Source organism: Notechis scutatus, chromosome 11 (assembly GCF_049901735.1).
Source record: "Notechis scutatus isolate UNSWTSFEM ecotype Mainland chromosome 11, rNotScu1.2, whole genome shotgun sequence".
NCBI classification, from domain to species: Eukaryota; Metazoa; Chordata; class Lepidosauria; order Squamata; family Elapidae; genus Notechis; species Notechis scutatus.
Window position 1 is genome coordinate 11,984,110 of NC_142019.1, and position 15,762 is coordinate 11,999,871.

At 43.8% G+C, this 15,762-nt stretch overlaps 1 protein-coding gene across 1 annotated transcript in view; it reads right to left on the reverse strand.

Moving 5' to 3' along the window:
* Positions 1–3,147: 3,147 nt before the first annotated feature.
* PLEKHO2 (pleckstrin homology domain containing O2) overlaps positions 3,148–15,762 on the reverse strand; it is a 36,515-nt gene continuing 23,900 nt past the window's right edge. Inside the window, exons 4-6 of the mRNA XM_087972788.1 lie at positions 12,935–13,039; positions 6,933–7,031; positions 3,148–4,404 (exon numbers count right to left, since the gene is read on the reverse strand). Coding sequence (XP_087828914.1) covers positions 3,292–4,404; positions 6,933–7,031; positions 12,935–13,039 — 1,317 coding nt within the window. The 3' untranslated portion in view covers positions 3,148–3,291. The remainder of the gene's footprint in view (positions 4,405–6,932; positions 7,032–12,934; positions 13,040–15,762) is intronic.

Here is a 15,762-nt window from a genome sequence, read left to right on the forward strand (position 1 = left end):
AAACCAGAAAGGGCAGGGGGGTTTTGAAGCTGTTCTTGCAGAAGCCCACCTAAGGAGCTCTGTTTTGGTTAAGTAGGCCTGGAATCAAGTGTTTATCCAGCAGCAGGGCCGAATATTTTTAAGTTGCCCATGGAACTTCTCCACCAGTGTCTGTTAGGAAGTTTATATGGGCAGCGCTGCCTGCAAATACACCAGTGACGTTGAAGGCCACCCAATTATTACCCTGTTACTGCTCCGTGGTCCCAGATGCTCAGAAGAGACCTGAAGCCAGGATTTCAGATGCACGCAAACCATGGTTTTAAGAGCAAGAAAGGACAGTGAGACAGAACGCAGAGCACAAACCCCAGGGAGGAAAAACTGGGAGCGACTGACAGAAGTCATGGCTTCCAATAGCTCGGTGGCAGAGATTGTGAGAGAACATAATGGCTCTTAAGCACGGAGATTAATTGAGTTCAGCTGTGCAAACGACTGATTTTGCAGAAAAAATATTATTTTAAGATGATGCCGGACAATGCTGTCTTTGACTTGTCCCGAATTGTTCTACATGTGGAGCTTCCTCTCTTGCCGCAATTTAAAAAAAGGAGGGCACACATTGGATTTGATGCCATCATATTAAGCTGCCGTTTGCTCAATTGGGGTTTGCTAAGCAAACCATAGGCAGCTGGCCTAATGCCAGGCCATGAATCAAGAAAGTCCAATGGGCACCACTTAAAGGGCCTCGAGGACATTCCTAGGGCTTCTCCAAAAATCGCCAACTTTTCATTCTTAACAGGAGAAAAGGAAATAAATGTTAAATACAGAGTGAGCAGTCCCACTGACTGTATGCAGTTTGATATGAACATTTCTTCTATTCCCAAACCATTTTTGTCCTGACTCTATCCATATTTTAGGGCATGGCTCCTAGCCTCAAAATTTGTATTTGTCTGCCATAAGCAATGGTTTACACATCCCAGGGGTTAGGCTTCCAAATGGCAATAAACCATGGCTTGTTGAATAAACCACAATTGGCTGGGTTAACAGAGCAGGCCAAGGCAAACCAACCCTTGCATGCAATGTGCGAACCAGACCAATGTGAACTGGCTCCCAGATGTAGTTGGACGACACAATCCTAATTGCACCGCCTTAGATAAAAGGAAGAAAACTGGTGTCCTTCTTACTCATCTTCTTCCTTTTGCTTTTGCTTTGCAGGAAGAGTCATGCGATGACTTCAGCCAGGTCTCCAAGGACCCCGTCTTCAGGAAATCAACCTAGAGCACAACGCACTAAGTGCCATTATTTCCATCCTGCCTGGATTCGCAAATGTTTCTTCCTTAGCTGCTTATTTAATCATTGGGTACCGATTTTATGCTCGTCCTTTTTTTTTCTTTTTTTAAATGACATCTGAAGGATAGGAAAATATTAGCTGTAAACTGATTTTCCAGGTTGTAAAAAATACAGTCGTCTCCAGAGTAAAAAAAGCCATCAACTCAAGTGAAAACGAGGATCTTGGAAAGAAAGCTTATGAGTGGCACCAGTAAAAAAAAAAGTTACAGTAATCTATGGAGGGAGATTGTGCTTACGACAGAATTCATACCTCATCCTAAGCCTCCCGGTCTATTCTGCTGATAACCATGCATTGGCCCTTGGTCTGCCTGGTGCATTCAGCTATCAGCCCGTTTAGAAGCAGCGTTCAACCAAAACCAAAGGAAATATGGGAACACATATACATACCCTCCCTACAATTGCAAAATAATTTTCCCAAAGTTGATATTGTTGCTAAGGCAAGCACCACTGCATAATGGGGGAAATCCTTCATGCTCTCCACTGTGTTTATACGAAATCTGAGTCCAGCTGGGTTTCTATTTTTTTCCCATTCAAATGAGCTGGGATATTTTGCATGAACAGGACTTGTGATAGATTTATCCAAAGTCTCTCTAATATATGATGTGTCTATTCTTCACAAGTCAATGGAAAGTCAGCCTGGGGGGTGGTGGAATTTGAGGTCTTACTGGACTCCTGGTTCCCTATGACTTGCTGAACTTTGATCAGGTTCCCGTGCTGTAGTAAGGCACACTTTGCATAACCATCGTTTGTTCAATCGGCCGCCAGAGGTGAGCAACACACAACATGCTAAGCCGACCCCAAGCGAGTGAGTGATGTACAAGTTTGATCCCTGGCAGGACAGACTTAAACATCCAGAGAAGAAATCAGCCATCGTTGGCAAATCCTACATATTGAGAGCCTTACCAAAACATCACTGGCTATCTTGGGGGTAAGCGGGCTTGTTTTTAACTGCGGGACGCACTAAGTGTCACCACTTTCAAGGACACGTGGCTTGGGACAAATAAATGAAAGTTGGAACAGGACCTGGGAAAGCTTTCTGCAGCAGAGCCATTCAAGGAAAAGGAGAGTCAGGAAGAAAAAGGGAGCATCACAAAGGGGGTGGGGGGAGAAAGGATATTGAAGAAGAGCCCGCCCACTGTTTGCTTCAGCCCCGCCTCCCATGTGCCCCACTACATTAAACCCTGAGTTAAAACATAAAGGATTAGAAAGGATTGCAGCCTCATTCCATACCCATCGTGCAGCTGATCTCGGCAGTCTCTTCAAACTCGTGAGAGAAAGAGAGGGAGGGAGGGAGAGGGAAGGGAGATGGGAGAGGAGACGGAGAGGAAGAAGGGAGAGGGGAGAGAGGGGAGGGAGAGAAGGGAGGGAAAGGGAGACGGGGAAGAGAGGCGAGGAAGAGAGGAGAGGGAGAAGGAGAGTAGAGCAGAGGAGAGAGAGAACGAAGCAGAAGAACAGAAACCAGGACTGTGCAAAACTTTTCTAACCCGAAATATTCCAGCCTGCATGGGAAATTCAACATCCCTGCTCCAACTTGATGTGCTCCTATAGCTCAAAAGGGCACCACCTGAACCACAAAAGCTCCCGTTCTGAACTTGCAAGAGGCCTCCACCAAACTGGAAAGGCTTCATGAACGCTTGTTGCAAACTCGAAACCCTTCTGCACTTGAAATGTTTTAGGCACCCCTGGTAGGAAGTCCCTGCGGCTTCCAGTTACTGCTTGTCTTCCAACAACAGACCTTTCCCTGGGGTCCTCTACCCGGGGATCCCTCTCTAGCACACCCCACCCAGCAGGATCCAGCCCACCTTCTGAGATTACAAAAGGGGCAGTGTGAAAATAAGCAATACTTAATAAGACTCAGCTGCTGCCCTATCCATCTATCTTTAAAACACTGGTCTGGTAGCCCAGTAGAAATGGTGCTGCTGCCCGGCTACTTTTCATCTAAATCACGATTCAGAATTCAATTCCTTCTTAAGGAGCACTTCTCCTATAAATAGTCACTAGGTCCTTCGAGGCACCTTTCCGCAACCCAGTAGGTTCCCTTCTCAGTTCCCCTAAATCTTTGACCTCTTGCAAGACCTGGGTGGCTTGCCGGAGTTGCTCGGTGGCTTCATTGAGCAGCTCCTTGGCGTCTCCCAAGGGTCCCTTGCCTTCCTGGCCTTGTTCCAGCTCTTCACCTCGAACCTTCCACAGGAGCTTTTCAGTTCGTTGCTTTTCGTGAGCGATTTTCTCCCCCATGTGGAGGATAGACAACTTCTGGGAATCTGGCCGAGGAAGCTTTGGGGGCGATTCTGAAAGCAAGGCCCCTAGAGAGGAGCTGCGAGGCTTGGTTGCTGGAGAACCTCCCGCAGGCTCCACTACGTCAACCTGGTCTTCTGAAGGCAGGCTCAAACCCTCTTCCTTTCCTCCTGGCTCCGAGGAATGGTCATCCTGCTCCTTCCCGTTTTGGAAAGCAGGTTGAGTTGTTCCGTTGTCATCCATGCCGTTGACATCAAGGTTCGAGTCCCCGTCAGGCTGCCAATCCCCTTCAGAAATGTCTACCTGTGCATCGTTCTCCTTGGAGATCAGCTTGCCTCTAAAAACCTTAGGAGGAGGAGTCGGTGGCTTGACTGCTTCCTTGTTTAATCCAGGGGCATTCTCCGTTTCAACGTCATGAAGTTCGGAACCTGGATGGTCCCATCCCACCTTCATTTTGTCGGATAAAATCTTTGGAGGTGGTACTGGAGGTCTGGGTTCCACCCAATCTCCTTCGACTGGGGTCCCTTCAGAGTCTTCACATGCCTCCTCTTCTGCATCACTTACTTCTAGAGAGTTCACATTTTCACTGGGTGCTGCTACTTCCTTAAGAGACTTAGCTGGAGGCATTGGTGGCTTCTTGACCTGTGGATCTTCTGGGGCAAGATTGGCACTTAGGTTCTCCGTTGGAGGCACGGGCCCTTTTGCAGGGGGCATTGGAGGCTTATGGGTCTCCTTTGGAGGAGGGGTTTCAGCAGTTTCACTGGTCACTAGGATGCTATGTAGAGGTCCACCATCTGATACATCTAAATCAAGTCTCAGGATCCCATCTGACGTTGAACTAGCCACCTAAGTAGGGAAGCAAACGAGAGAGATCTCAGAATCAGTGCTCAAGTCCATAACTTTCAAAGAATTTAAGCTGCTGACCACACAATAACAACTTAAAACAGCTTCACACCCTACAGGTCCTGCAATTTCAGAATGACCATCATTCATTTTTTTAAGGATTACATTTTGTCAACGCAAGAGATTCTCTTACATTCACGGCAGCTCAAGCAAAAATCCCCACGGAAGACTCATCCATGGAATCAAAGGAGCAGAAACCTATCTATATCCTTTCCCTAGGCTACCATATCTAAGTTATGGGTGAAACAAATCCAGACGACTATCAAATAGCAGTGACTTCTTGCTCTTTGCTGCCTGCTGAGGGTCATCCGAGTTTTGTGGTCCAAATATGATCACATGTTCCTGGAAACACTTGTCAGAATGTTAGCTTTGTTTCTTACCGATGATAGTTCTTTATTTTTTAATGCCAAAGTTAATTTGTCCATTTCTGCACAACTTGAAATTTTTTGAATGATCATCTCCTCTGATGGAACATGAGGCTGCTTCCAACATTGGGCAAAAGCTAATCTGGCCGCTGTCAAAATGTGTATTATTGTGTATTTCGCTTTTTTTTATATTTGTTTATCAAAGATCCCTAACAAAAAGGACTCTGGTTTGTATTCAATCTGTTCTCTTGTCATTTCTTCCAGCCAATTTCTAATTTTCTGCCAATATTTTTGAGCTTCTGTATAGGACCACCACATATGGAAAAAAGTTCCCTCTTTTTTTTTGCATTTCCAGCAATTCGGACTCATATTGGGGTGCATCTTCGCTAATCTCGAAGGAGCAAGGTGCCATCTATAAAACATTTTATAGGCATTTTCTTTATATGCTACCGATTTTGTAATGTTATTATTTCTACCCCAGACCTTTTCCCATTCTGTTAGGGTGATGCTACGTCTTACATTCCTACTCCAGGCTATAGTACAACAGCTGGAACTGCTGGTACAAATGGATAGACCAAAGATAGACTTTACACTATAAGGCAAAAGAGGATAGGATAAATCCATAGTAGTGATACACAGATATATGTAAGGATTAGGTGTGTGTATATGGCATAAATTAAGGATAATAATAATAATAAAAGAGGTCTTACAAACTGTTGAAGATGAGAATGTTTTTAATTGTTTTCTATTTTTTCTTTCTATTTTCTTCTCCCTTTTTTCTCTTTTTTTCATTTGTGTATGTGTTGTCGGTATGTTTTAATTGTAAAATCAATAAAATTTATTTATTAAAAAAAAACTAGATAGTTCTAGGCCTAGACTGAATCTGGGCATCTCTTTTCTGGTCTTTCTCTTCTCTCTATCTATCTATCTATCTATCTATCTATCTATCTATCTGAACTGAATTCTTTGTTGTCATTGTATGTATATACACAGTATACATACAATGAAATTCACACATCCAGAGACCAGACTCAACATGCACACACACATAACAATCCCCAAACACCTCCCCACCCACCAAAATTCCCCCCTGCCTCCTAAAAACACACAAGTATCCACACAACAGATCAAGTAATACTGTCCAATAGCTCACTGATGATGGTCCTTAAGTTCATTGTTAAGTGCAATTATAGCTCTGGGATAAAAACTATTCCGAAAATGTGTGGTCCGTTTTAATTGTTCTGTATCTTCTGCCAGGAGGCAACAGTTCATAAAGATTGTAATGATCTATCTATCATCTATCCATTATCTGTCCCTCTCTTTCCTCTCTTTTTCTCTGCCTCTATCCATCCATCCATCCAACCATCCATCTCTCTGTCTTTCTGTCTGACTATGTCTGTCTAATATGTCCAGAGACACCTATTCCAATAAAAGTCTCCCCAAATATTAGGGATATTAATCTTGTTTGGTTTACTGGTTTTAATTGTAAAAATTAATAAACTATATTTATAAAAAAAAATCTTGTTTGGTTTACTAAATGATGATGACCCAATACCGGGAGTTTTCTGTAGCTTTACCTACACTATGGAACTCTTCTCCAAGGCTAAGAAGTTCATTCAGTTCCTCTTGTTAGTGAGGAACCAGTTTGTAATGATCTTGTCTCAGCCTTCTCCTCGTTCTGGGTTTAATATTGAATTTTCTCTTCCCAGCCTACCGTTTGTTCTGCATTTTAATATTTAATCATGATTTTCTTCAGGATGGTTAAGGATTATGGCTTTTAAGACAAGAAGCTTTGCTTAAAAAAATGCAGCTAAGAAATACCAATGTGAGTAAACTAGACCAAATTATTTATATTTAGGATGCAACCTCAACTGAAATAAGTCATGGACATGTCCAGATGCAGGCGGGGTTATTTCAAATAATCATTACCTGTCATAAAGATCAAAATTAGCTGGGGGTGGGTAAAGTGTGACCCTTCCCTCCCGTGATGAGAAATACATAAAGAGGACAAAAATAGATAGCGATGTTGCTGAATAAATGATAAAAGGTGTATTCTGATTAAGTAACATAAAAGCCACGCTGGTTGGTGGTAACCCCAATTATTACCTCTTTCAAATGGCTTCTGGTGGGTGGACGACGGCCCTTGGCTATCTTGGCTCTGCCTCGAGTTACATGATCCAGAGAAAGGTTCTCATCAATTTTTACCTTTAAGTTGGAGAGAAAATAGAAAAAGGCTGATCAGAATACAGGATAACAGTTGGAAGGGATCTAAGAGGTCTTCTAGCCCAACTCCCTGACCAAGCAGGAGGCCCTATATACCCTTTTAGACAAATAGTTATCTAATCTCTTCTTAAAAACCTCCAGTGATGGAGCGAACACCCACAACTTCTGGAGGCAAGCTGTTGCACTGATTAATTGTTCCTACTGTCAGGAAATTTCTCCTTAATTGTTAATTGGATCTCTCTTTGACAGTCTTCCATTCATTACTTCTTGTCCTGCTTTCAGGTGCTTAGGAGAAGAGGTTGACCCCTCTTCTCTGTGACAGCCCCTCAATTATTGAAAGATTGCTATCGTGTCAGTCCTTAGTTCACTCTTCTTTTAATTCCATAAATGACACAAAGCAAGCATTTTACAGTTCAGCCTTCCAAAGCCAAAAAGTATACAAGAGGTTGAATCATTCCTTTAATCTGTGTACAACAAATCCTAGCATGTTTTTGGCTTCATATAATGTGAAAGCTCATCCACTGTGGTTTATTACATATAGCCCAATAATTGTGGTTTATTAATCAAAACAGGCCAGATATGATTCTTTTAATTTATTTTGCCAATCCATAAACCTTGGTTTACAGGCCACTATGATTGTATTTTCACTAAGGAATGACTAAATGAAACAGACAAATCTGTCAATCAATTTTTGTATTCTTGAACTCAAATCTGCTGGTGATTAACAAAGTAATCCAGAAAGTACATACCGGTACTACAATTGGAAATATATTGCGAAAGGAGGATTATTGTCCCAAAGTTATAAGACTTGGCTCAATCTCTGAACCATTAACCAACGAAACGAACTGGATTCATACAACACGTTCTTCCCCTGAAATACCCAATTGAGCTTTGGCATATTCTGCGCACATGACCGCTTGGATTTTAATTGGGCTGCGTAAATGTGTGATGCAAATACTATCGACATCAATGATACCGAACAGCAAGACTGAATATAAGCATCTGCTTCCATGTTGTAAAGGATGCGGTGGCTCAGTGGCTAAGACATTGAGCTTGTTGATCAGAAAGGTCAACAGTTCGGCAGTTCGAATCCCTAGCACCGCGTAATGGAGTGAGCTCCTGTTACTTGTCCCAGCTCCTGCCAACCTAGCAGTTCGAAAGCATGTAAAAATGCAAGTAGAAAAATAAGGACCACTTTGGTGGGAAGGTAACAGCGTTAGGTGCGCCATTGGTGTTTAGTCTTGCCGGCCACATGACCACGGAGATGTCTTTGGACAGCGCTGGCTCTTCGGCTTTGCAATGGAGATGAGCACCGCCCCCTAGAGCCGGAAACGACTAGCACATATGTGCGAGGGGAACCTTTACCTTTACCTTTTCCATGTTGTACCATGATTCTCTGTTGTTGGATTCACAAAGAAATGTGCTTCTTTCCTTCCTTGTACGTGATGGAAGCAAACACATTGGGCACGAAGCAACTCTAATGGCAACGAAGAGCAGAGCCCAAGAAATGTTGGGCTCAATTGTGATCATACATTGAGGACTACCTGTAATGGGGTAAGTCAGGGCACCCTCAACTCCAAAATCCCCTGGCTCTACCTTAGTTCACAGAGTCCTCTTAAGGCTGCCAAGATCACCCAATGACACCACTCTTCCAATGTCTCCTTCCCGCGTAACAGGAGAGCACGAATGGCTCAAATTCTGCCTTCCTCTTCTCTCCAGCTTAGATTTGCAAGGCAAATGCAATGAGTTTGCTGTTCCCGTCTGCCTCCCCCCCCCCCCGCAACCCGCATGTACAATTGGCGCACTGCCTGCAGAGCTCAATGTGAAAGACAGCAACCTTTCCATAATGTGACACTCAATGACAATCCAGTTCTTCTGGAAGGAGGTAGAACAAGCAACCTTCTCGCAGAGCTTATCAAAAAACGGGAGAGCAAGCAGGTACCCAACTCAGGTCAGTCTGATGAGCGACAGTTCCCGTTTCAGGAGGGTAAAGAAGGCCCCAGAATGCTTTGCTCAGACATCCTTGGCATCTCAGGAGGCAACTGAATTTCCTTGTTTTTTATCCCTGAAGACGTTTCGCTTCTCATCCAAGAAGCTTGTACAGCTCCGATAGGATGGTGGGGAATGGAAGGATTTATATTCCTTGCAGGATGTCTGAAAGACTTTCAGACATCTTTGGGTTTAAATGGCGAGGCCGAAAAGGAGAAAGAAGACAAGGAAGGGAGAGAGGGAAGGGGAAGCAAGCAGAAAGTTCATTCAGAGTTGACGTTCCTTTGCCAAAATCATTTGTAGCCCGGGCCATGGAGAACCAATCAAAATCAATGCTCCTCTGGCCAAAATAAACCATCTCCCTTGGATACCCCAAACATGCAAAACACAACTCTACTCGCTTAATGTGATGGCTGGTTTTCAGCTAAGAGAAGCCGAGTCTACTTAATCAGGAGGCAAACACTGCAATGGATGGAAGGACATCTCTTCTGGGTTGGGGCCTGGATGTTCTAGTTCAGAGTTCTCCAAACTTGGCAACTTTAAGAAGCATAGCTGGCTGGAGAATTCTGGGAGTTGAAATCCATGTCTTAAAGTTGCCAAGTTTTTTAGATCTTCTGCTTTTGAGGAGGTGGGTTAAGGAAACGTTTTTCGTGCAATGTTTCAGGCTACAAGTAATCCTCAACTTACAACCAAAATGGAGCCCCGCATTTCTGTCACTAAGTGAGACATTTATTAAGACAGCTTTGCCTCATTTTACAACCTTTCTGTTGTGGTTCGCCGGCAGCCTGTGCAGACGGCAGTGGAATCAGACAGTGGGGGAGAACAGGGACCAGTCCCGGAGTCAGGAGAGGATTTGGATGAGGGTCCTGCATCCGATTCAGAGATGGGGCCAGGACCATCTGGGAGTGGAGTGCTGACTCCGGAGCCTTTGGAGGCAGAGGAACAAGGGGAGCCTTTTCCCAGTGCGAATGTGCGCAGAGCTGCTAGAAGGCAAGAGCAGCTGAGACAAAAGGGGCGACTCAGGATTGAGGCTTGGAGGTGATTGCCCCTCCCCTAAGGTATAAAGGACAGGCAAAGGTAGAGAAACCTTTGCAGGAAGCAAAGTCATTCGCTCTGTTCAGATTAATCCTTGAAGCTCTGTGTGGACTTTGTACTTCGGTTGGTTTTTTACAGTTAATTTGGCACTTTAGTTGTTGGCAGCAATTCAAAGGAGAGAAAGGTGGGTGCTTATCTCAAGGGACTGTTTGGGACTCATTACAGTCTGGGAATGAACATAATTCCCTGCGTTGAAATAAAACAAGAGTTGTTTTAACTAAGGATGTGCTTAATTATGGTCTCAGGAAGCCTTGGTCAGAACACTTTCTTGCCACACTCATTAAGCGAATCGCTTGCAGTTGTGAAGCTAGTTGCATGGTTGTTGAGTGGAATCCGGCTTCCCCATTGACTTCGCTTGTCAGAAGGTCGCAAAAGGGGGAATAGCTTGACCCCGGGATACTGCAACCGTTCATAAAGACAAGTCAGTGGCCAAGCGTCCTGGATTTTGATCACGTGACTGTGGGGATGCTGCCAATGGTCGTTAAGTGTGGAAAAATGGTCGCTTTCTGCAGTGCTGTTGTAACTTCAAATGGTCACCAAATGAACGGTCGTACATCGAGGACTACTGTACCTGGATTCTAGAGCAGACTCTACAGTCTTCAGTGTTGCTTGGGTTAAAATTGTGAGAAACCGCAGTGATTATTTTTAGCAGTTGCAGAGAGCCTCCAGGGGATGCATGTGGTGCTAGCCAGAACTTAAAGAACATTTATGAATGAAAATTTTTTTTTGATTCTTCAGAGTCTGGATAGGATTGATCTAGAAAAGCCAGGGGTCTGCAAGACACCCGTGTCCAGATTGCCTATCAGATCTCTGTCACTTCCACCATCCTTGATAATGTCCTTCCCTTTTCCTATACTGATTTTGAGCCATGGTGGTGCAGTGGTTAAAACACAGTACTGCAGGCTACTTCTGCTGACTGCCGGCTGCCGGCAATTTGGTCATTCGAATCTCACCAGGCTCAAGGTTGGCTCAGCCTTCCATCCTTCCAAGATGGGTAAAATGAAAACCCGGATTGTTGGGGGCAAGAAGCTGACTCTGTAGATGGCTTAGAAAGGGCTGTAAAGCACTGTGAAGTGGTATATAAGTGCTAATGCTCTTCAGATGCCTTGGATTTCAGCCTGCCCCGAACTTCAAGGCCTGAAGTGCAGAACATCTGATGGGCACCAAGATGGAGCAGACTGCTGTAGAAACCCTCTACACTTTCATATCAAGTCCTCTGTAACATGTTTTTAGGTTCTGCAGCAGATACACAGCACGGTTTGCAGCAACTCAATGCAATAAGGTAGTTCCCTGAAGCCAGGAAGTCTGAAAAGCCACAGAACCACAATTTCATTTCAGGTCCCCTATATGCCTCGCCCGTGGATCTCTTTTACAGTCACCAATGTTTCTCTTTTTTTAGCTCTCACTTATTTTCGCTGATCTTTAGTCTCTGTCTCTTTCCACCCCCAGGTCAATAAATTAGGACCTGGCGGCTTCAGCCTCCAGGCTCCTCCTCCTGTTTCTATATATGCAGATCCTCCAAGGGTCGGTGCTGTTGATTTTCAAACATTTAAACAAAAAGAAAAACCTGACTGCTTTCTGGAAATATACCAGGTTTTGAAGCAATGTACTGGAGGGTCCTTGGTGCTCTCTCAACTTGGTTGTTTCTTTACAGACATTTCATTACCCAACTAGATAACATCCTCAGTGCTGAAGCATCTACCATCACGTCTTTCTACAACTTTCTTGATTCCCACGGGTCAATATGCTTTCCCCATCCTGGGCTTATACTGTATAATGAATGGGAAATGGAAGAAGCCAGTATAACAACTTACTACAGACGTTCTGTTGCACGTCCAAGCAACTTCACCCTTCAGAGCAAAAACATATTGGAACTCTTTTTGGGGAGAAACCCTTGAAGTTGGTATGGCTAGAGTTAGTAAATTCTGATGACTCTCTGATTCTCTGCCTATCTAATTTTTATTCTGACTGATGACCGTTGCTTGGATGAGCAACCAAATGTCTCAGATTAACAAAGTTTGGCCCAGTTGCCATGATTCAACCTTTAGACACTTTGTGTCATGCCCCTGTCAGAGTCTGAATCCAAGGAGGAAGACGAACAGCTGACAGGGAGTGGGAATGTGGCTCTGTTGGCTGTGGAGGAAACTGGGAAAGGGCAAAGACCGGCTGGGCAAAGCAGGGGAGAGGGAGAACAAGGGAGAGGGAGTTCAGAGGAAGACCCAGGCCTACCCACTCTTCATCCGAGGGCACACAAGGAGGAATGGAGAAGAGAGCAACATGGGTTGCATGGCTTACAGGGGAGGAAAGGGCCCTGATTCCCTTCATTAGCCACACTTGGAAAGAGAGTTTAAAAGAGACGCATGCTGACTGCGGCATCTTCTGGGAACAAACAAGAGTTTATCTTGTGTTGACTTTGCTTATCTGTGTTCCTGGCATTTTTCCAAGCATGTTGAGTTTTGCTGTGCCTTCACGTCTGGAATTCTTGCTCCTGCCCTGCCAAACTAATTACCTCACCTTGCCTTGATTGGACTTATAGTTACAGTTTTTGTTGACCACATTTTGGACTTGATTCTCTGCAGCCAAAAGCTGTTCCTGGGAGAGTTTTTCTCCAACCAGAAGGTAACCAAGACATTGGGGGCAAAGTTGGAGTTAATAAAGGGACTCCTACTGATTATCTGAGCGTGTTGCCTTTGTGCCACACCCCAGATCATCACACCTTTGGCCTGGATGATTGAGTCTTAATTGACACACAAACTTACAGTGACATTAAGAACAACCTGAAGCTAAGAACGGCAACTGACCTCATCAAATATCTTATTCTTTCCTCGGCTGATACCATCGTTGAGCGCTTTCATCCACAATTCCTTTTCTTCTGTGGTTGATGCCTGGAATTTGATATCTTGCACCTGAGCAGGAAAAAAAACAGGAGGGGAGTTTGCCTGAAAGCAATTCAGATTTCACTAAAAAAAACCAAAACATTGCAATACCAGCTGGTGCTATACAGTTTCCCCCAGGAAAATATTTTCTTATGATGTTGAGCAGGGCCGAAGAACAGACCTGAAATGGCCCAGATACAGGATAATGGGCATGGTTTGATGAACCAATTATCTGCCTTCCTATCTACCAGGAGTGGAAGACTTGTGTTCCTTCCTCAAGTCACCCCTGATCAAAGTAGATAAAAAATAAGATACATAGTGTAGTTTTTGCCATTGTAAGCCAAGAAACAAGTAAGAACTGTGGAGTAACCACCAAACTAGGCTCAAAATAGTTTTTTTTTAAAGTGTCAAGACTCCACAAACCTGGAATTATGAAAAATAAAATCTTGACCATGCCTACGTAGGTCATCACTCCAGCCACTGTGGTTCTCAGCTGCAAAAGGCTGTCCAACCCAGACAAATAACCAGGATGGACCTCTTAACATTTATTTGCTGCCAGAGGAGAGGTCTGCAATGAACAAACTTGGGTTGGATAATCTGGCCAAGACAGTGTCACAATTTGTATGTAGGAACTGTCTCCCTCCACCCCCAGGTTTATTCTGTGATTATGTGAAACTTTTTTTAAATATATGCTTGGCAAACATAGGATAGCAGTGCCCCTGTTCTTTGGAAACACTGTAGGATATTGAACTTTTGGAAAGGTGCAACTATTGAACCTTCATAAAAAGATTTGGAGGCTGCAAATTACTTTCTCCATCATGGCCCAGCTTTCTCCAGCCAGATGCTTGAAACCAAAAGTCACAACATATCTGCAGAGTCCCAGACTAGGGAAAACTGCTGTAGGCCACTAGCCAAGTATGTTAATGAGATCCTTGAACGAAAGGGATGGAGTCAGTAGACATTTATAATTTAAACACATTGATACCCAGCTTTTCTGCTAAAAGGAAAGTCAAAGGCAATTAACAGCTGTTAAAATCAATATTTGGGTTCCATGAATGAAAAGGGGGACCACAGAATGGGGTTTTCTTTCTCCTTCCCCTCCTCTTAACCTCTAGAGATGATGTTTCAAGGAAAAAAAATGTTCTTCGTGATTGTGAGGATGACGTGGGATGTGGAACGAATTGTTTCAGGAGAAGCAAACTCCACTGGATTCAACCCAATAACCAAAAGGCTCAACCTCATCCGTAGAGATCAAGGACTATCATTAATCCAAGCACCCGATCTTGCAAAAATCACTCAGGGAAGAAATGTTCCAGTACAGCAACAGCACTGGCCCAAATGCATCATTACTGACAATGTTGTCATCATCACCATTTTCGTCATCATCACAAGGGAATCAACCAAAATATGTCAAGGTAAAACAGCTTCCTTTGAACTAAAAGTTTTTGCAGGAATAGGAGGAAAAGAGAGACAGAGAGAGAGGGGGAGGGAGGGAAATCATGCTTCATGAAATAGAGAGGTCCAATGCCAAGGTACAGATTTAATACACAAATGTGTGCCTGTCTTTTGCCCTCCCTTCTTTCATCTTCACAGCAAGGGAGGATTGCAACCTAATCTTAGCTAGCAATGGATGGAAAATAATCAACGACAGAACCAACCTAGAACTAAGGAGAAATGTCCTGACTGTGAGAAGAATTAACCAGCAGAATGTCTTGCCTTCAGAAATTGTGGGTGCACCAACACTGGAGACTTTTAAGAAGAGATTGGACAATCATTTGACTGAGACATTGTAGGGCTTTCTGGTTGAGCAGGGGATGAGACTAGAAGACCTCCAAGGTCCCTTCTAACTGTGTTACTCTATCATTTTTTTTAAAGAAATGATTTGGATAAGATAATCTCTGCCATTTACTGTATATCCCACCTTCTAGCCCTCATTCATTCTCACTCACTCACTTTATATTCCTGCTTTTCTGTCAGCATAGATAATATTGGGCTCAACAATACAACGTTAAGATTCCATAAAATATAATAAAATCTATTTTGATTTTTGCTACAGCCCAACCCAGGTTTTGGAGGAGAGATGCTCACCTGCACTCAAGAGCCAGAACAAATTATGCAACACAACCTTGAATTTGCAGAAGGCAGAGGCCAGGTACACCAACGATTAAAATGGAGTAAAGCAATTTCCCTCCTCCCTCAATTTTTATTTTTTATTTTTGCTGCAGCTGCTGCAAGGGAGGAGTTAGCGAGCAGGCCTTGTTGGAAACAGAGAAGCCAAACTTGTTGGATGAGCATCTGCTTCCATCTGAGCTCCCAAACAACTGAACTGGAATCACCCTTATTAACGAAGTTGCTTACAATAGCACCTCTACTGAAGGCAAGAGGCATGGGGTTTTTTTAAATAGTCATTTAAACTCTAAGCACAGTTCCCATTGATCAAACTTCCTTTCTGCCACAAGTTGCTGGCTGCAAAACAGGGCAATGGGGGAGGAGGGGAAACGGGAGGGTCAGACTCTGTTTGGACAAAGGGGGAAAGAGAGAGAGAGAGAGGGAGAGAGAGAAGAAAGAGAGACTTGGTTCCTTCCCAAGCAGGCATGCTTTCTCCATGAAGTCAGAGTAGCATATTCTCTCTCCTTAGTCAGGAATGAGTCTGCCTGAATGATCAGGCTTTTTTGCCCTTGTTGTAGACTTTGATGGTTAAAGAGTTGTGTCACCGGCTCATTCTATGATGATTTTCCATTATTGGATTATCT